The 21185-nt window shown below is 46.5% G+C and overlaps 1 protein-coding gene across 2 annotated transcripts in view; it reads left to right on the forward strand.

Annotated features, from left to right (window-relative positions):
* The window catches only part of PRRX1 (paired related homeobox 1), an 82966-nt gene extending 77354 nt beyond the window's left edge, over positions 1 to 5612 (forward strand). Inside the window, exon 4 of one of the 2 annotated variants that reach the window (XM_032806174.2) lies at positions 4624 to 5612. In XM_032806174.2, the coding sequence (XP_032662065.1) occupies positions 4624 to 4762 (139 nt within the window). In that variant the 3' untranslated portion in view covers positions 4763 to 5612. The remainder of the gene's footprint in view (positions 1 to 4623) is intronic. The other variant, XM_032806175.2, reaches the window with a different exon arrangement.
* Positions 5613 to 21185: the final 15573 nt, after the last annotated feature.

Below are 21185 nucleotides of genomic sequence, written 5' to 3' on the forward strand. Positions count from 1 at the left end.
TATTTCATTTCGGGTTGAAGGAAACTTTTTTTTTCTTTTACTTTTCAATTTTCTGAAAATTTTGAAAAATGGTTTTGAGTAGACTCAAAATGACTTTATATATATATATATATATATATATATATTGGTTTTTGACTTGCTGGTGAACTGACAAATTGGTTATTCACACAGCTCTATGCTGCATTTTACAGAATCATAGAAATGTATCACTGGAAGGGACCGTGAGAGGTCATCTAGTCCGGACCCCTATGCTGAGGCAAGACCAAGTATACCTAGTCCATCCCTGACAGGTGTTTGTTCTTTTGTATAATGACTGCTGTTGAGGTAGAATGTCTCTAGAGTGGAAAATTTAGTCTCCCCTCAAATTCTCCTATCCCAAGTTATTGTTGAGAGACCTTTGACCACCTGGTTATTATAATTCATGGTGTAGACAGGACGGTTAGCACTGAAGCCAAACCAGCCTCTACCAGGAGCCACTGTAACAAAAAGGTTGAGGCCTGGTCTACACCTAAAACTTATGTCAATCTAGCTACGTCGCTCAGGGCTGTGAAAAATTTCATGGCCCCCAACCCACACAGTAGGTGCAGCAAAGCTGATTTCAGAATTCTTCTATCAACTTAACTTCCATATCTCAGAGAGGTGGATTATCTACATTGATGGGAAAACCCCTTCTGTTGATTTAGGAAGCATCTACAGTCCAGTGGCACTGTTGTAGCACCCTTTGCTGTGCCGCGGTTGTGTAGATGGAGCTTTTCAAAGGAGTTTAAAGGAATTAGATGCCCAAATCCCATTGAACTGGCACCTATTTGGGATTTATGTCTAGCCGTTTCCTGGTGAGGGAAGATGAAATTTCGCCAGATGTCATATAGTTGTGCATATGAAGTTGAGATTTTTAACTGAATGAAAAACAGAAACCTTGAGTTGTGCTACTAAACGCTACAGTATTTTTCCATTCTCCAAGCAGACTCTTCCTGTTTGGGATTCTGGATAGTGTAATTATTATTCACTATCTGTATTGTGGTAGCTCCTCCAGGACCCAGTAAAAGATCTGGGCCCCCTTGTGCTGGGTGCTGTATGCCAGTATAATGAAAATATGATTCCATACATCTTACAATCAATGCATAAGACAAGACGAGAGACAAGTACAACCCAGCAACAGGCTCTTTCCTGTACTAAGAAGTATTATAATGAAAATGACCACTAGAGGGCTTTCAAAACTTTGAGGATGACAGTCACCTCTATACAGAGAGCCAGCACAAGGATCAGGTGGGCTGGGTGCAAGGCAGAAGGGTACGACAGAGAAAGGGGAGATATTGAGACTCAACATGGGGCAGGAGGGACGGCAGTTGGCTCCAGGCTGGGAAGAAGGATCCCAAGGGATCCTACCTGCTCCCAGGCCCATTCCAGGCCCTCCAGATCCCACTCTCTGCTCCCCAGCCCAATCCTGGGTGCCACTCCAGCTTCTGCAGGTCCCCTCCATCACTCCCCCAGCTGTTCACAAGTTTACATGGGAGCAGAACTCCCAGCATATTTCCATTGCAGGGATGCTGGGCCTTCCTACACTGCCCCCACTCCCCGCCTGCCAGGTTTGCACTCATCCCCAGGCCCAGACACCACTTAAGTCTCATATAAAATGTTTTTTAAGGATGTAAGTGGTGCATGGCCTTTTGCGCAGGGGTTAAGAGTGACCAGACACCAAGTGTGAAAAATTAAGACAGGGGTTGGGGGTAATAGGTGCTTATAGAAGAAAATACCCCAAATATTGGGACTGTCCCTATAAAATAGGGACATCTGGTCTCCCTAGCAGGGGTGTATGCCAGCCTATTAGCATAAATTATATTACAATATTTAGATATAGCTAAAAATCACAGAAAACTGGGATCAGCCTTGACAAAATGCCAAACCGAATTGATATCCTGATACTTCTCAATTGTCTGCAGTACACATGAGAAATGTAGCCTGTCAAACTATTGGGATTCTTTTAAAAATTGTTTCACTCATTCAGTGCACTTTATTTCCTCGGGATCTTTAAATCAGCATCGGGCAATCATTGCAAGTTCCCCAGTTCAGATCGGGCTTTTATCTGAATGACTCACACCTGTTGTTCCTGAAAAACTGCTCAGGGAATTTCTCAGAAACAAGGAATTTCTACTTTTGTTCTGGAAAGGTAGATGTAGCATTAAAATTAAACACAGTTTGCACAGGGTATGTCTAGACTGCAATCATGGGGTACAACTGCAGCTTGAGCTGAGGTATCCGAGTCTGCCTTAATTTGGCTAGCTCAGGAATTGGAGCAGTGAAGCTGTGGCAGCACGAACTAGTCCTGGAAGTGATTACTCCAGGTTCCAGGCAGGATCAGATACGCTGCAGCAGCGTGGGCTATCTGATCCTGCCTGGAACCTGGGGTAATCACTTCCAGGGATAGCCCGTGCTATCACAGCTTCCCTGTTCTGGGACCCGAGCTAGCCAGATTCAAGCTAACTTGGGTATGTTGGCTTGAGGAGTGTAGATATACCCTTAGATTGCAAGCCCTGTGGGACACAGACCATCCTTTTGTTCAGTGTTTGTACAGCATCTAGCACAATGGCATCCTGGTCTGTGACTGCAGTTCTTTGGCATTACCACAATACCAATAAATATTAATAATAAATTTAACCAAACATTATTGAGCCTCAGGAAAGCTTCAGGGTTGAAGGTTTAAATTTACGGTACAAGACAAAGGTGCAGGTGGGTTTGTATTTTATTCCAAGCTGTTCATCCTTAATGCTGTTTTGACATCTTTCCCACATTATTTCCCTGCATCAGGTTGAATATCTTTCCCATCCACAAAGTTAATATGAGTCGAAAGCAGTTTGAGCATTCGTAATAAAGACAGTTTGGAATCCCCTTGATTACAGTAGGTTTTGGATTGGGCCTTATGAGAGATGACTGTTAGATCATGTATGCGCTGTCCAGTGATGCTGAGTGGCAGCTACTGTCACACTCTGTAACACCTTGTGCATTCGTTCTCCAATTGGTGCTAGACATCTCAGGTTACAGCCATACGGTGGCTGTAAAGGGATATGCCACATCCATGTTCACAGTTACCGATCAGCTGTGAAACAAGAAAAGGGACAACAGAGAAAATGGAGCAAAGCCATGGGAGTAAAGTGTCTCAATAGGAATGCTGCTGAGGTTTTATCCAGTGATAAAAGTCCATCTTATCCCACAACCAGGGGCAGCTCCAGGCACCAGCATGCCAAGCACATGCCTGGGGTGGCAAGCCACAGGGGGAGGCCTGCCAGTTGCAGTGAAGGCATCAGTCAGGCAGCCTTTGGCGGCGTGCCTATGGGAGGTCCGCCGGTCCCTCGGCTTCGGTGGCAATTTGGCAGCGGGGACACCGATGATGCGGCACCGACGGACCTCCCGCAGGCATGCCGCTGAATCCGCGTTACCAGCGGACCCGTGCCACCAAAAGCCACCTGACTGCTGTGCTTGGGGCAGCAAAAAACATAGAGCCGTCCCTGCCCACAGCCCCACCAAAAGTACAAAGGAAGTGTTTAGAAAACAAATGTCTGAATGGATGTGATGAGTCAAATACTTCCTGTAGTCTAGGAGATAATGTTCCCTAAAGCTAAGGCATGGCACTGCTACTGTGCCCATTTCTAGGCTGGGCAGTGAGAAATGCGAGTATTTATGATCTGTTCTTTCTGTTTCTCGGTGGTGTTTGGTATGAAGTTCAGTTTTCTCTCCTTGGCCAGGCCACTCAGGTGATGTAACAATGAATGCTAGTGACTGACAAAACTTGGCTGGGATGCAAGTGACAGAAAACTGCTTGCCATTCCATACAGGAAGTGGTGGCACAGTCCATCTGGGTCTTTTTGGCAAAATGGACTTTCCTGAGTTTATTTTCCTGTGAAAAGTGTCTGGTAGCTGCTTGACCTGGAATAGGGTCTGTTCTGGATCATCTGAAAGTTTCTGTCTCGAGCAGCAAATATAACTGAACTGCATGTAAAATTCTAAAGGTCCAGCTCTGACTTGTGCAGTCACTTAGAAATATCACCAGCAATTTGGAATATGTGCAGCACACTGACAAAACCTTTGCTCCCTTACCTGTAGTAAACTCCCAAATTTTCCCGAGGTAGACTTGCCGTTAGAAATCATAGAAATCAGAGGTGGAAAAGGGCTGTGTCTAGTCTATCTTCCTGCTAATGCAGGCATGTTCCTTCCAGTATATTCTAGAGCCAGGATCTCAGACCTGAAAACCCCTGAACTTTGACAAAGGTTGGCTCCATATGTGAGCTTTGCATCTGGTGACTATTTGTAGTACATTCTCCTGTACTTTGGTCATTGTGGGCCCGGTTCATAATCCTTTGACTTCAGCTCACTTTGGATCAGCTTGTAGTCTGGGAAATGTCGTTAGATAGGGTGACCCATCAGTGCGCTAAAAGAGAAATTACTAAAATGTCCAGTCATGGTAAGGAATGTTGCATCCAGTAACTGAAACATTATACATCATGATGTATGCCCATGTCAGCACCCACTCATCTAGCAACTGCTTTCTGAGTTCAGTGCAGCCCTGATTTGCAGCTGGATTCTGATTTTGTTTTTCTTTCTTTTTTCCTCTTCTCTCCACCCTAACAGCGCCATGGCTACTTATTCTGCTACGTGTACCAATGCTAGCCCTGCCCAGGGCATGAACATGGCCAACAGCATTGCCAACCTGAGACTGAAAGCAAAGGAATATAGTTTACAGAGGAACCAAGTACCGACAGTCAATTAAACACTGTCTCAAAGAAAGAGTAAAACAAAATGGCACCTGTCCTGCTTAGCAGTTTGCTCATGCTGAAAAAGTAAACCCTGAACTGACTATTGGGACAAAAGCAGGAGAAAAATGAACTGCAAATTTGTTATGATGTTCCTCTTTCATTGTGGGATAATGCCACCACTTTGTGTCAGGTTTATCGCTTCTGCTCGGTATACTATGAGCTTCTTCAGTTAAGGACAATTCCATCCTTGTTGTTTATTTTATACGTGACTGCAAAAGAAACCCTATCAATCCAACCTTTGAACTTCTCCTCTAGACTTTCCTGAGGTTCAGCACAGGTCCCTCACCTCTATGCCCCAGTTCACTCTAGAAAAGGGAATTCCGAAGCCAAAGCCCTCTCTGTTGTATCTGGATGAGATTGAAGTCTCTCCTTCCATCGCTCCAGACCAAGGCTGCAGCTGCGAAGTCGTTATCATCAGCCTCTGAGGAGGCTTTATGAGCAACACGGTGGATTCCTCTCATCCAGTTACCTGTAATGTTCAGCGTTTCATTCATACCCATCTTGAGTTTAGAACTTATTTGCCTCTTTCTGATTATTTCTGGCCCAGCATCTTTAAAAAGCCAAAGAAGAGAAGATCCTTCTCAAGCTAGACTGCGTGTCTGCATGGGGGAGATTGCTCGAGAGCTCAAAGATTAGGACTTTGCCTTACACTTCTTTCTATGCCTTATATTTTGTGCCACAGGTAAAGGTGTTGTCCAAACGCATTTGTTTTATATATACTGTATATATTTATATATATAAGATATACATGCAAGCTTGGTTGGTGTTTTTTATTAAACAAAATAAAAATACATTGAAAACGTTCAGGATGTGTGTGCTCCAGCCAAGTTCCTATAGAGACAGATACATATCGGAGTGCCAGATTCCCATTTATGGTCGTATGCTGCCCTCAATCATAGCAATAATAAATAGCTTATACTTAGAACATTTCATCTCACAGAAGGCCACAGCACATTACAAGCTGTTGGCCAAATCCCCATGTCTTTAGTCAGGCAAAGCTCAGGATCCAGTTGATCCAAATCTGGAGGTCAATATTCAGGGCTAGATCATCTCTTCCTATGGGAAAACCCATCCGACGTGGCCCTGGGGGAAGAAATATTGTAAAGTTCCCTTTGTGGAGTGAGTAGGGTTTGGTCCTCCAGAGAAGTGAGGACTCTGGCCCTCCAGCACTTCAGATCCAGTCAGATCTTGGGAAATTCACCGAAGACACAGGACCATCCACTGGGTGCGATGCCAAGCAATAGAGGGAGTTCTCCCACCATGGAGGGATTACATACCAAGGTAAGACAACAGGGGCCAGCAGTGCTTTTTCCCCTGAAATGTCCTCCCCCTTGTGAAACTCAGACAGGGATAAGATTCCTATCAGATCCCCTTCTGTACTTCCCCCAACCCTGTGTGGGTCTAGAGAGAGGAGGGACAACATTATGAAGCTGTCTTGGATGTGTGCCTGAAAAGTTTCCCTCTGTCCATACATCCTGAGGGAAAGATGATCCCCTTGTGCTTTTACTGCTGCCAGTGGGAGTACACCTGAGTGAAACCAGACGGCCTGCTTCTGTCAGCCTTTCTCACGCCAAGTAGCACTTATGCACAGAAGTAGAGCCACTGAGGGCCAGGTGCTGAGCCCATTGCTCACGCTGAGTAGAACTTTGGTCCTTGAATGGCCCCACTGAAGTTCAAGGTACTACTCGATGTGACTAAACATTGGGCACTGATCTGATGATTATATATACACAGAGCATTTCCCAAACAGTACCATAGATCTATATCTAGGTGCTGAAGCAGGCACCTTTTGGCTGGAATATGGCTTTGGTCTGGCAATAGACCCCACCATTCTAAAACCAGGCACAGCCATTTAAAATGAAGGTGAGATGTTACGTAGGCAGAATATGAATTGGAATTTAGCCTGAGCATCGGGCTTAACACTTGCAAAAAGCATATGAACCAAGGGCCAGATTCTCTGCTGGTCTAAATGGGTGTCACTTCGCTGACTGCAGTGCTGGGCTGATTTGCATGAGGTGATGAGCTGGCCCCCATGCAGCCAGGATTTTGGTTGTATCTAAAAGACGGCGTCTCTGTGCGCTCTGGCGTGGATTCGTTCAGGACTGAATCCAGGGGATGAGCGCCTCCTGCTGAGTCACCAACATCAGGGTGCAACTGTGTTGCCCAATCTTACAGGCCGGTCCATTTAGGAGTCCACATGCTATGCCGGACAGATAGACTTGCCTTCTCTCCCTCTGATTTGAGTAGAATTTGCCCTTCAAAACAGATCAACTTTTTAAGCAGATTGGCCCACACCTCTAGTTCTCTATCTAACTCTGCTTAGCTTCTGAGCTCTAGCTGGCAGGTCACATGCAGTTGCGGATGTCCCTAAGAGTTCTGTGCATGGCACGAGGATGTCATAATACAGCCAGCCATTGCCTAGTCGGCACCAGCATTCCGCTTCAAACTTCCCACCATTGCATCAAGGTTACTGACCCTCATGACTTTCTTGGGATATTTGGTGGGGTTCCTAAAGCCACAGGTCCTGGAGTCGCATGATTGCAAGAAAATCTCAGCTTTCATTCAGCATCCCCCTACTGCACCCCACAAAATTCTAACCTTTGTGGTTGTGAAGAAAAGTGAGACAGTGTGACTCAAGTGGGATGAATGCCCACTTCGTTGGATGCATGTAGTGGAAAATAGTCAATGCATCCGATGAAGTGGGTATTCACCCATGAAAGCTCATGCTCTAATACATTTGTTAGTCTATAAGGTGCCACAGAAATCTTTGCCACTTTTACAGATCCAGACTAACACGGCTACCCTTCTGATAAGTGTCACCTAATGACTCAAAAGTTAGACTGTAAAGAAAAATGACCCAATATTTACAAGACCCAATGCCCCCAAGTGCAGGGCGGGGGCAGGGCCGGTGCTTCCATTTAGGCAACCTAGGCAGTCGCCTAGGGTGCTAGGATTTAGGGGGGTGGCATTTTGCCACCCTCTGTGGCAATTCTGCGGCAGGGGGTCCTTCCGCACTCCGGGTCTTTGGCAGCAATTCTGCGGTGTGTCCTTCACTCACTCCGGGACTCGCCGCTGAAGTGCCCCAAAGACCAGGAGCTGCGGAAGGACCCCCCTGCTGTAGAATTGCCGCCAATGACCGGGAGCGCGGAAGGACCCCTGCCTAGGGCACCAAAAACCCTGGCGCGGCTCCTGGGCGGGGGACAAACCAGATGACCTCTTGGGGTCCCTTCCAGTTTTACATTTCTATGAACTATTATTTTTAAGTTGATTTTATGATTTATTGGGGGTGGTTGACTCATGATTTTTGGTTACCTGGGGGATGACACTATTGTTACACTACCAAAAGTGCAGTTCTGCCGGTGGCATAGCAATTGACAATTGCTGGTGTTCAAATCACTGAGGGGCATAGCCCTCAGAGCAGACTGAGGCAACACAGTGGTTAAAATATATGGAGATATACCTAGCTCATAGAACTGGAAGTGACCTTGAATGGTCATCAAGTCCAGCCCCTGCTTTCACTAGTAGGACTAAGAACTGATTTTACCCCAGATCCCTAAGTAGCCCCCTCAAGGATTTAACTCACAACCCTGGGTTTAGCAGGCCACTCCTCAAACCACTGAGCTACCCCTTCAAATGACTGTGACTGGCCTACACTCAACCTCTGTCTGCTGTTACCATCGATCGATGGTAGTGCAATAGGGAGAAATTTAAAGGAAAAATATTAGTGTAGGCGCAACCAATGGGACTTAGATATGTGCCAGGACAAAGACACCCTTTAATTATCCACTCTTTCCAGCACCAGCCTACAGATACATCCTTGAAGGGATATAAGAATAAATTTACAAGAAAGTATAAATATTGGAAAGTATTTAATGTTATCTCCAGTTTTCTGAGGTGCATTGTATTGTCTAGCAGGGCACTAGGAGTCATGACTCCCAGGCTGTGCTGCTGTGTCCGCTGCCGACTCACTGCATGATATTGGCCAAGTTATTTTGCCTCTCGTGCCTGGCTCTCCTATTCTGCAATATGGGGAGACTAGTACTTACCTACCTCACAGGAGTGTTGTGAGGCTTCATTTATGGAGATGTTCAGATGAAAGGAAATAGCTCAGCACAAAATACTATGTGGTGTCCTAAACTATGAATTCAGAATTGCATTTTCCCAGCGGAGAGAAATTGCATCCTTTTGGATAACTGTTGCTGTGTTGGGGTTAAGAAGGGTGATGGTTCATCTTCACAGAACTCTTGAGATCAGACGCTGTCTGGAGAGGTCCAGTCACCATAGCAAACTTCTAGGAAATGGTGCAAAGAGCTTCCACTTTCCTTTCTTTCTCGGCTTTTAATTTGCTACTTGGCGTACTTTCAGCTCACCCAGTCCTGTGACAAGCAGAGCTTCGGGGAGGGGACTCACATCCAAATTAAAATCAGGAACCATATCTTCAGCGTATGTGTAGTGGCATGGCTTTGAAGAAGTCACTGGAGGACAGATGCTAGCTGAGAATCTGGGCCAAAGTTTTCCATCAATGAATGCTGCATTTTGGTGGTATCCTAGCCCTTCTCCACTTTTTGATACACCACGAGGCATCTTCTGCAGGCAGAAATTACCTTGAGTCTCAGCAAAGGAATCCATTTCTTATGTTGGTGGGAAAACAGCTCACAAAGGACGAATGTGCAAACTCCCGGGACCAAAGTTGCCCAATTTGTGTTCCCTGAATTGTTGACTCTTAAACTGAGATTTACCTATAAACACCAGACTTAATTAAGGCCTGATCCTGCAAACACTTATGCACATGCTTAACTTCACTCATGACAGTAATCACATTCACTGCATGTGAGTAAAGTTATGCGTATGTATAAATATATGCAGCAGTGGAACCATAGAAATGTCTCCAGGTTTTGCCTTATTATTTAGGTGGTGATGATTTTATTTTTGGTGAAGTCATCCCATCTGCTGGATTCTCACTCTCCCATTGGTAAACTTCCACCAGGTCAGAGTGGGAGTATCCTGACAAGGGTCAGACGCAAAACCACCACATCCAAAAATGCACCCAGCACCCACCAGCTTTTGTAAATATAGTCCACAGACAAAGCTGATCAACTGCAGGTTTTCAGTGCTGATGATTTCAGCCAACAAGCGATTTTCTATTCATCTACCCAGCAAAAGCGCAATAGTGTGATCACACGTTTATTCTGTATTTTATAAAACTGTTTCAATATACGTGCAAATTAGGGGCCTGATTGTGAAGGCATGAAACTCTCCACGGCTTTAGTAGAAGTTTCAGGTGCATTGTGTCTGGGCTTCTTAGAAGTTACCTAGTTAACTTTTGGTGTCACAAAGTTTGGGGACCCGTATGGTAGAACATGTTCATGAGACATATCCCCCTCTGACACTCATGGACAAATATTGATGAGCAACTCTCCACCATTGGTCTGTCCAGAAACAAGGTGATGGTGGACTGTATGAAATTTTAAGTACATGTGTGTGGGGTGGGGGGCTGAGAATAAAAATACTGTGAAGATGATGGACTGGAGCAAACACCACTGAGGGGTTTTGAGATCTTGTGAAAATATATTCTGTAAATTATATCCTGCTTTGCGATGTAAAATATACTATGTTTGCTCTAGAGTAGAAATGATCATTTTCAATAAATGGAGCCCCTGCCTCCCTTTCTATTTGTTGTCATGCATTTGTGTCTGCTGTGCTAGTCTGGAGAGAGCACCAGGTGCAGGGCACCGGAGGAGTGGCAGTCGAACCAGAGCCCAATGTCACTTTTCTTTCCAGGGTCTGCTCCTGGAGACTGAGGCCTGGTCTACATTTCAAAACTAGATTGACCTATCCACGTTGGTTAGGGCTGTGAAAAATTTCATGCCTAACCTCTGGTGTAGATATGGCTAGTTCAATAGAAAAACTTCTGTCAACTTAGCTACCACCTCTTGGAGGGGTGAATGAACGGCATCAACAGAAAAAACGCCTTCTGTCGATGTAGGAAGCATCTTGTCATGGGCTGGCCGGCCCTTGGAGGCAAGCTGTGCTCAGCCTTGCTCCTGACTTAGCAGCTAGCCCTCAGCCTCAGTGAGGAGCTGGCAAAGTAAGGGCTAATTAATGACCCTAGCCAGGTGTGATGAGGCCTAGTTAGAAAGACTGACCCCAGCAGTGGTGGTGCAGCAGGTGAGCACTACTTAAACAGAGCTGGGAAGTCAGTAGAGGGGGAGCCTCTGGAGGCAGGAACAAGGGGAGTGCCCTCTGGAGGACTTTGAGGAAGTCAGGGTGAGTAACCCTCTGGGAGCCCTGCATTAGGACCTGTGGCAGGAGCTGGGAGATTCCTACAGACAAACTGCTGAAGTTCCTGGTGAATGGAAGCAGCTGGGGAATCCTGCTGGGGAAGAAGCAAGACAAGAGATGCTCTGCCAGGGCTAAGAAGTAGAGGGCACCAGTGGTGCCTGAGAGGGACAGAAGCACTAACAGTTTGGGCATGTGATTTGGACTCTAAGTTGGACCCTTGTTACCCCAGAAGGGGAGTGATCTGTTGCATGACTTGGCAGGAAGGCTGAGCTGCAGAGAGCCTAGGGAGGGAGATAGGTGAAGACATCAGCTGTGACTGGCCATTGTGGTAGGGTTGCCAGGTGTTTGGTTTTTGACCAGGATGCCCAGTTGAAAAAGGGCTCTGGTGGGTCTGGTCAGCATGGCTGACCAGGCTGTTAAAAATCCAATCAGCAGTGCAGCAGGGCTAAGGCAGGTTCCCTGCCTGCCATGGCTCTGTGTGGCTCCTGGAAGAAGCAGCAAGTCCCCCCCATCCAGCTTCTATGTAGGTGCAGCCAGGGGGCTCTGCACATTGCCCCTGCCACAAGTGCTGGCTCCACAGCTCCCATTGGCCAGGAACTACATCCAATGGAAGCTACAAGGGTGGCACCTGCAGATGGGGCAGGGCACAGAACCACGTGGCCGTGCCTCTGCATAGGAGCTGGAGTAGAGACATGCCACCGCTTCCGGGAGCTGCTTAAGGTAAACGCTACCTGGAGCCTGCACCCCTGATCCCCTCCTGCACTCCAACTCCCTGCCCCAACCCCTGATCCACCTCCCACCCTCCAAACCCCTCAATCCAAGCCTGGATCACCCTTCTGCACCCTGAACCCCCTCATCCCTGCCCCACTTCAGAGCCTGCACTTCCAGCTGGAGCCCTCATCCCCACCTCTGTGCCTCAACCCCCTGCCTCAACCCTAATCCCCCTCCCTCTCGCAGAACCCCTCAATCCCAGTCCAGAACCCCTTTCTACAACCCAAATCTTTCGTTCCCAGCCCCACCCCAGAGTCTGCACCCCCAGCCAGAGCCCTCATCCCCCCACACACCTGAACCCTCTGCCTGGAGCCCCTCCCACACTCCAAAACCCAAAGCCCCCTCCTGCACCTCAATCCCTCATCTCTGGCCCTACACTGGAGCCCACATCCCCAGCCAGAGCCCTCACTCCCTTCTGCATCCCAATTCACTGTCTTAACCTCAAGCCCCCTCCTGAACCCTGAATTCCTCATTTCTGACCCCATCCCACAGCCTGCACCCCAACCCAGAGTCCTTACCCCCTCCTAAACCCCAACCCCCTGAGCCAGCCCAGTGAAAATGAATGAGTGAGGGAAGGGAGGGGGGGTGGAGTCAATGGGCTGTGGCCTCAGACAAGGGATGGGGCCTTGGAGGAGTGGCAAGGCGGGGCAAGGGAATTCAGTTTTGTGCAAGTAGAAAGTTGACAACCCTATATCATGGCCAAGGAAGTGGCCACAAAAGGGAGTACAGGAGGTGAAGTACCTTTCAATGCCATGCCCAGGCAAAAGGGGGCACCCTAGAGGTAAGGACATGTGCTTCGATGTCTGCACTATAGGTGCCGTGCTGTAGCTGTGCTGCTGTGGTGCAGACATGGCCTTACTATTATGGTTTATGCCACAGAAGTGCCTAGGGGCCCCAGTTGAGATCAGAGCCCCCATGGTGTTAGATGCAGCACATACACACAGTGAGAGGCAGATCCTGTCCTGAAGAGACAGACAGACAAAGGATGGGAGAAAGGAAATGTTGTTCCAGTTTCACAGGTGGGGAACTGAGACACAAAGAGATTAAGTGGGGGATTGCCACAGAACTCAGCCTTGGCCTATCTCTGCTCTCATTGAAGTCAACAGTTTTACCCCGGACTTCAGAAGGAGCAGAGTTAGGCCAACACTGGGCACTTTGGAAAAGCCTGCTCCATGTGACCTACCCACAGTCATCAAGTGAGTTCACCCTTTGAGCCTGGGGCAGAGACAGAAATCCAAGAGCTCCAGAGTCTCATCATCACCTCACTAGCCTTCTTCTCAAGATGGTTGTAAGTTGATTCAGAAAGGATGATAGATAGGACACACTAATGAAGAGGACTGTATTCCTTCCACAGTAAAGGGTGGACTAACTGGTGAACGGCATTTGATGTGCAGTAGCCCCTAAAAAAGTTCAGGTGCCAGCCAAGCTGGCTCAGCGTGGTGCTCTGTCCTCCTCTACTGGTAACTAGGTCATCTAGAGACTAATCAGCTTGCTACAGACTGGGTCGCTCTACTCAGAAAGCAAAGGCTCATGTTTTAAGCTCCAGTGGTCCCAGGTTTGATTCCCCCTGCCAACAACACATCTAGGGTTGGTGGGGTTACAAATGGTCTCTTAGCCAAGTTTGTAGCAGGATCATTGATTTCCACTTGGCCTGGCCGCCACTAGAAATGGACAGAGTGTCACACTGAGCAGACCTGCCTGACTTACATTCTCCCCTGGCCTGGGAAGAGCAGCCTGGAGCTTCAGAGGCTCCCCAGTGCAGGCTACCACTTGTAATGCCAACAGCCCTGCGTTGTCACCCAGTGAAGTCAGTGGAAGTCTTTCTAATCACTTCCGTGGGTGTTGGCTTAGACCTCACTGGGTACTTAATTAGTCTGTGATAGATGCACACCCTAATTTCTAGAGCTGGTCAAAAAATAAGAACATTTTCATGAGAAATTTTGCAGTTTTAAGGTTTTAACATCAAAGGGATCTGTTTTTATATTTTTTTAAAATCTGATGTTTTTACTCCAAATTTTTTTATTAAAAATGAAACAAGTCTTGACATTTTTCATTTACCTAAAACCCATGAGAAGCATGTCAACAATGGGTTGGTTTTTTTTAATTAAAATTTTGGGGGAAATGTAGAAGCAATAGTCACAATATTTTTCACAGAAGATGAAACATTGCTAAAATGTCAACAATTTTTCTCCAAAAAAAAAAAAAAATTTCCAAAAAAAACCCCAACCCCTTTTTTTAATTCTAAAAATTCCCACCTGCCCTACAGCTATTCTTTTGCACAACTTTAAAAATGCAGCTAACTACTTCTCAACGTGGGTAGGAGGAGGGCAGGGAGAATGGACTGTGAGTTCACCTGTGTCTCACCCAGAGCTGCTGAGTTGTAGCTCCTCAAATGGAATTTCTTGGCGTGGATGCAAGTAAAACAAGTATATTTTTCTCTAAGTGGGGAAAGGGGTGGGTCTATGGACAGGCCAGCCCAGAACATTCCTGTGGTTTTAGCGCCTGGATCTCTCCATTTGTGTTTTTTGACTCCCTGTTGGGTAGGGGCAATAGTTTAGAGATTGAGAGGAAGTGATTGACAGGAAAAGTAAATGGGACCTTCTCCAGAGGGAGGGTGGGGGGAAAGAAAAAATACCAGCAGGTGAAGGAAAGTGGGTGGGGGAGCCCTCTGGAGTTTTGGGGAGGCATCAGGGAGGGGAGGAACCAGCAGGTGGGAGGAAATAGTATGGGGCACTCAGCAGATGGGGCAGGGGGAAAGAATGGATCAGTGGGCAACATGGTTAGATGGCTATGAGGGCCAATAACCTAGATGGGGAAACAAAGGCACTCAACAAGAGGAGGACACGGTAACAAGCAGGCAAGTGTGCCTCACATACCCACCTTATTTCTCCAGGAGTGAGCTAGCTAGAAAGGGTAAAGGGGGTGATGACTCATTGCTGCAGCCGGTTTCTTAAGAACTTGTTATAAAGGAGGGGAGGGAGCTGAAGGTGGGCCAAGCCGGGCTGAGCCTTTCTTGTCAGGATAATTTTTTTGATGAGGATGTTTCTGTGTTAATAATCCAGGAGGATTGACAGTATTTTGGATTTTACTAGGTTTGATAAAGGGCTGGATCCATGTGGTGCAGAGGTGCAAATGGATAGGATTATTCTGTAGCAAAATGCAACACAATCAAAACCTAAGTGGTAATGAGCCAACTCAATTAAGGTTGAGACTTCCATCTTAATTGAAGTGGCTCGTTAGCACTGATCCCCCACGTGGTAAGGCAACTCCCATCTTTCCATGTGCTGTGTATTTATACCTCCCTGCTGTATTTTCCACTCCATGCATCTAATGAAGTGGGTTTTAGCCCACAAAAGCTTATGCCCAAATACATTTGTTAGTCTCTAAGGTGCCACAAGGACTCCTCATTGTTTTTGCTGATACAGACTAACACAGCTACTGCTCTGAACCTGGAAACAGTTAGGGTAACATATTTATTTTCTTACATTTTCACTTGTCTCTGTGGTTTAAGTCTTACTCAGCCTCCCCCCGCATCTTTCCGTGAGAATTAGTCATCTACTCCTTTGTAGATGAAAAACTGTATTTAAAGGCAATGATTAGCAAGGCAAAAGAAGGGTAATGAATATTGCAAACTGCTCGCAGAAAATATCTAAGTTGATACTAAGACCAAAGTGCTTAGGAATGAATTGGAATGAGCCTTAGAAACTCATCCAAACTTTTGGCTGCTTATTTGAGGCAAAATAAACATTTTGACAGTTGCCCACCTCTGTCTCTTTTACTACTAGATTGAATTTCTGTCTCTGTCTGCATGTATGTGTCTCTCAGGAATAGTGCTGTTTGGAATATGGACTTTCCATCCGACTCGGAATAATGATTATTTCATAATTGAGTTTGTCCCAAAATGAAACAAAAGGTCAAAATAATTGAAAATTTCCATGGGGTGAAAAAAATTCCAAAATATTTCTGTTTGGAAATATCAAAAAGGAAAAAGATGTTGTTTTCGATTGAACTGAAACGTTTCAAAATGTAGATTTAAACTCCTGTTGGTGAAAGAGACAAGCCTATGAACTCTTCATTAGCTCCCTGAAAGCTTGTCTCTTTCATCAATGGAAGGTAACCCACTGGAAGATGTTACCTCACCCACCTTCTCTCGCATTTGAAATGTTGACAATTTTGATATTTTCAAAATGTCAATTCAAATTTTATAATTAGTATTTATGTTTATCATTTTCCATTTGAAAAATCAGATTTTCTTTTTGTCAAAATCAACATTTTCCTGTGAAAAATATCTATTTCTAGGAAACTCTGTCATGTGTTAGGAAAATTTTTTAGTCAAAAATGTTAACCAGCTTTACAAAAATGGAGCATGATTTATCAAGTACTTTCTTTTACATTTGTCACCTTCTTCTCCTGGTCTGCAATTCTCAAAGAAGCCCATGGGAGTTAGGTGCTCAAATCTGATTGGCTTGAATCCTTAGGCAACTTTGAAAAGCCTTAGACCAAGAAAATCAAGTGTGGGAAGACAAGTCCAATGCCTATGAGATGGTTTTAGTGAGTACAGAGTTAATCTGGTTGTGTAACATTTTTTCAGGCTCATGCAAGACTAAATCCAGACCTTTAACTCCAGCCTTAAGAGGCGTCAGATTTGTTTTCAGTGGGAAAGCTTTAATGGGAAACACATGTGCACATGTACAGGGAGGCAACAACATGAGGCTTCTTGATTATGAGGTCTCTGCCCAGTAAGAAAATCTGAGAGTCCCAGAAATACTAAAAAGAGACTCTCAATTAGCCTAATAAAAATGGAATCTCATCCTGTGGTAATGTATTCTGATTATACAAATAAAAATTACGCAGCATAATGTGCAGAGGGAGTCAGAATACAAAGGAGAGATGCTACACAACAGCCCTGAATGGCACTCTGCCCCGAGACGAGGCATTTCAACAAGCATGCTCCTCTGTCCACATCCCCTAGAAACTTTGGCTTCTCCTGGGAAGGGGAAAAAAGCTAAGGAAACTAATTAATCCATGTGTAACCTGTTCATAGTCACATGACTTAGCTTTGTGACTTAGGTCTATTGTTATAGTCAATGGCCTCACCTGGCAGATCATCTTTTAGAAAGCCAAAAGGCCACGTTACTTGCTAGGATAATTCCACTGGCCTCAGTGGCATTACTCCAGGAGACAACTTGGCCCCAGGAGCCTTTCCCAAAAGAAGTCCATGTCTGGATCACCCTGTCCTTCAAATGTTGATATGACTTGTCTAACACTTTGCAGTCCACTAGAATGTATTTGAGATCTCCAATGCTTCTGAGCTGCCCATATGTAGCAGGGGGGGAAATGTCACCCCCTCAGATTTCCCTCTAGTACCACTGGCTTCCAGGAGAGCTTTGAAGTGCTGTAGCTGCATTCTGTGCCAGCTTCTCTCTTTTATGAGGCTTCATTTTCTCCATCTCTGCCATAGATGTTTTCCTCTGATCCCATTACTCAAGGCACGGCACGCAGGAGTGCTGGGAAGAGACTGGTCTTTCTTTTCCAGAAAGTTACCTTCCAGGTTCACAAAAGGCTGTGGGTGGCACTTTCAAAAGCACTTGAAAGTCAGATTCATGCTTCTTATTCACCTTGGTGCTTATGAACATCTTTCTTGTACCCTGTCTCTCAGTATCCCAAGAGAAGTCTGCACTGGGGCTGCAACTAGAATTCCTCCCCTGCACACACACATCCTTGCCCTGGAAAGAGAAGGGAAGGCCAAGACGATGTCTTCTCTGCCTTCTCCTGCTTGGCTTTTCTCCTGCCAGGTGGAGATTCAAGGCAAAGAGGCACCTTTGCCTTTGGGTGGAGAGAGAAGGGATACAGAATGTCCTGGTTTTCCCATAAATGGGGAATGTGGAGAAAGTGGCCCTTTCTTAACACCATCTCTAGCCACTCAGGAAACCAGAAGGTGACACCAAAATGTACCTCTCCAAGGGAGAAGCAGGCGACATAAGTGGCCCATTGGGGCTGGAGTCGTCGTCAGAGAAGATCATGTGCACAGAGCTGGGAATGGCATTCTGGCTGGCAAATCGGGCATGTGTTTGTGATGTAGGCTTTGATCTGGCTGCATGGATGTAAGACAGCTGCTGCCGCTTCTGGCCTCATCTTAAGACTAAAAGGCATGGGGGAAATGGGAACATAACCTTTCCAAACTCAGAGGAGGTTTGGAGTGTGCATTGAGGTTTGGGATGATGGTTGTTTTTTGTAGCCCAGTGGCTGGCCTGTATCCCCACCCTCTACATTGGCTCAGTGCAGCACTCTGAAAACAGCCATCAGTTCTATTATCTTAGGAAAACACTAAGGGCTCGGCTATACTTGCAAATTAGTGAGAATTAAATCAGCACAAGACACCCTAACTCCTGGTGTCCACGCTGGCAAGGCATGTAGAGGGCCTGGACTGTGTGGCTGGAGTGCCCCTGGTAATCCACCTCCATGAATGATTGGTGTCCAGAAATGTCCCATAATCCCTTGAAGTCATGTGGCCACTCTGGTCATTGTTTGAACTCGGCTGCAGGCATGCCAATATCCCTTTTCAAAGCTCCATTTCTGACATCCCGCATGCTTATCTGCTCTGGGATACAAAGCAAACGATTACTATGGAATGCTACTGCCGCCGAGGCAGGCGTGTGTGTGTGTGTGTGAGTGGGGGGAAGGAAGGCTGATGTTAGGGTTTCCCCTGCCGCTGTCTGAACTTAGAAGACAGCATGCTGATGCTCACTCTGCCCCCCCAAAACACACTGTCTCTCCCCCACATACACACAACACTCACACTCCACACCCTCCCCTCCCATTTGAAAAGCATGCTGCAGTCACTTGCACCCTGGGATAGCTATCACAATGCACTGTGCTCTGTGGCATTGCAAGAAATGCTAATGTGGCCACTCCATGCCACTTGCAGCTGACTGTGTAAATAGACGGCAGCACTTTTCCTACTGCTATCTCTGAGGGCTGGTTTAACTCCCAGCCCTCTACATCTGCAAGTGTAGCTATAGTCTAAGCAAACATGCCCAATGTATCTTGACTGTTGGATTTAGCACACTGTCTGTTGAGTCGTGGCAGCAGACTAGACTGCTCTGCCATATTATCTGCAGGGGAGCAAGACAGCTCGGTTCTGGGACATGAAAGAGGTGTCTGCCTGGGCTAAGGGTTTCAGAAAGAGTTTTCTGCAAACTCTTCAGGATTTGAACCCAGATTCATGTGCATGGATCAGGAGCTTTGTCTCTACGGATCAGTTACTGGTAATCGTTCCACAAATAGAGCACTTAACTGTGCAACATCGTTCCAAAGTACTCCGTGTAGAGCTCAGTCTGGACCTCATCCCTTTCTGTGTACATCATCCTTTGAGTTTTAGGCAAAATCTTTCAAAAGCAGCCAAGTGACGTCAGTGCCTAAGTTCTATTTTCGAAAGTGACTTAGAGTCTATCACAGGGTGGCTGGGCCTCTCAGGGGAGATGGGGTCAGCCCCACGTGTGGCACACCCAGCTCACCTCCCTAGGTGGAGAAAATGAGCCAAGACACATGACAGGGAGGTCATTTGGCTAAACTAGATCTTCGGGGCTGGAGGTAAGGGAGAAGCTTGTGGAGAGCAAAGGGAGGCTGCTGTCTGGAAGCCCCGAGAGCTGCTGCTCAATGGAGAGCAGGGAGAGCCTCAAAGGAGCCCAAGAAGAGCAGAGGAGAGGAGTTAGGTTCTCAGGACGGAGGGGTGAGGCCAACCTTTGACTCGTCTATGTTTGGTTTGGACTTGGATACCCGGAAGGGCTGGACTTTCTCTTTAATGACTTGGGCGCAGAGTCACATCCCTGCAGCAAGTCTCTGCGCTACCAAGCCAGGTTGAGAGAGTCAGCCTGAGTGAGGGGAAGATGGCGCAGTGACTAGCCTGATGCAGAGAGGTAGGTGGTGCTGCTACTGGCTCCTAAAGCTATGTCTACACTGCAGTAAAAGATCCACAGCTAGCCTGGGTCAGCTCACTTGAGCTCGGGCTGCGTGGTTAAAAAATTGCCGTGTAGACATTCAGGTGCAGGCTGGAGCTCTGGAACTGCAACCCCACGAGGAGGGAGGATCTCAGAGCCCAGGCTTCAGTCCAAGTCCTAATGGCTACACTGCAGTTTTTAGCCCCGCAGCCTGAGTCAATTGACCCGGGCTCTGAGAGTCGATGCTGTGGGTTTTTTTATTTCAGTGTAGATGTACCCTACGTGTCTAAGTCATGTTAGTATATGGGACTTAGGTTCCTAAGTCAGACAGATGCTTTTGGAAATTTTAGCTGTTCACTATTTTCTTTTGTGGGCAACTTTTCCTCATTTCCACCCCCACATATTCTCTTACCAGCACTTTCCCACTTTGCTCTTTCACCCTTGTCTACTCTGGTTCTCTTCCTTTTTTCTCATTTCCTCCCCTATTTTGATAACTTCCATAGTGTGACAAGGGACAGTGGGCAACTGTTGCCAAAGTTACTTCGTTACTGTCTCGCTGGGCAGCTTGGATTTCATAGCAGTAATCAGGTAGGCGGATTTAATGTGTCCATCTTTTATTGCCGATTTCTTTTAACAAGAAGTGTATGTGTGTGTAGAGAAAGAGAGAGAATATGGCACTGGTGAAAACTGATGACCTATTTGATCTCCATTTTGACAGGCATGGCCTCTGAAGGAAGCCTCACTCATGGACAGAATGGCCTACTCCCCCCTCCCCTAGCCACAGGGGAGGGGCCAAAAAGGACCCAGGTCAGCAGAACATGGGGAACTAATCCAAAAATGCATGGACTGAGGCTAGAGGGATAATAAAAGGCAACCAGTGAGAAACACTGAGCATACCCTCCTGGACAGCAACCACTGCTCCAAGAAGATGTCAAGGGAGTCAGTGGATACTGCTCCATGGAACTCGGGCTGGATGTGTGCATGAGCTAGGGTGAGGAGCACAGTCCCACAATTGCATAGTGAAAGGTGCTAGATTGATGTCTTCTCTTTACCCATGGGCCAGGTACAGCGTGGGAAGCAGAACAAGCTTCCCCCATGTTGCTCAACCAATTGGCCTCCACTTGGCCCATTTGCAGCTCCTTGTGCTGAAAGGATGCAGCCCCTACATACTGGAAAAGGAAATGCAGTCTCAGTTCTTATCCCACCCCTGGTTCCAATGCAATGAGGATACCAGTTGGCAGAGTTTGAGTGTCATCTCCCTGCCCTCATGCTGAAAATCAGCCCTGAAGAATAGGAATGATGCACTTCAGGAAGGTGTTGATAATCAGATGATGAACAGCTTGCCCAAAGGAACTTCAGAGACTTTTGGAACAATCCATACTAG

The sequence above is a fragment of the Chelonoidis abingdonii genome, chromosome 7 (assembly GCF_003597395.2).
Source record: "Chelonoidis abingdonii isolate Lonesome George chromosome 7, CheloAbing_2.0, whole genome shotgun sequence".
Taxonomy (NCBI): domain Eukaryota; kingdom Metazoa; phylum Chordata; order Testudines; family Testudinidae; genus Chelonoidis; species Chelonoidis abingdonii.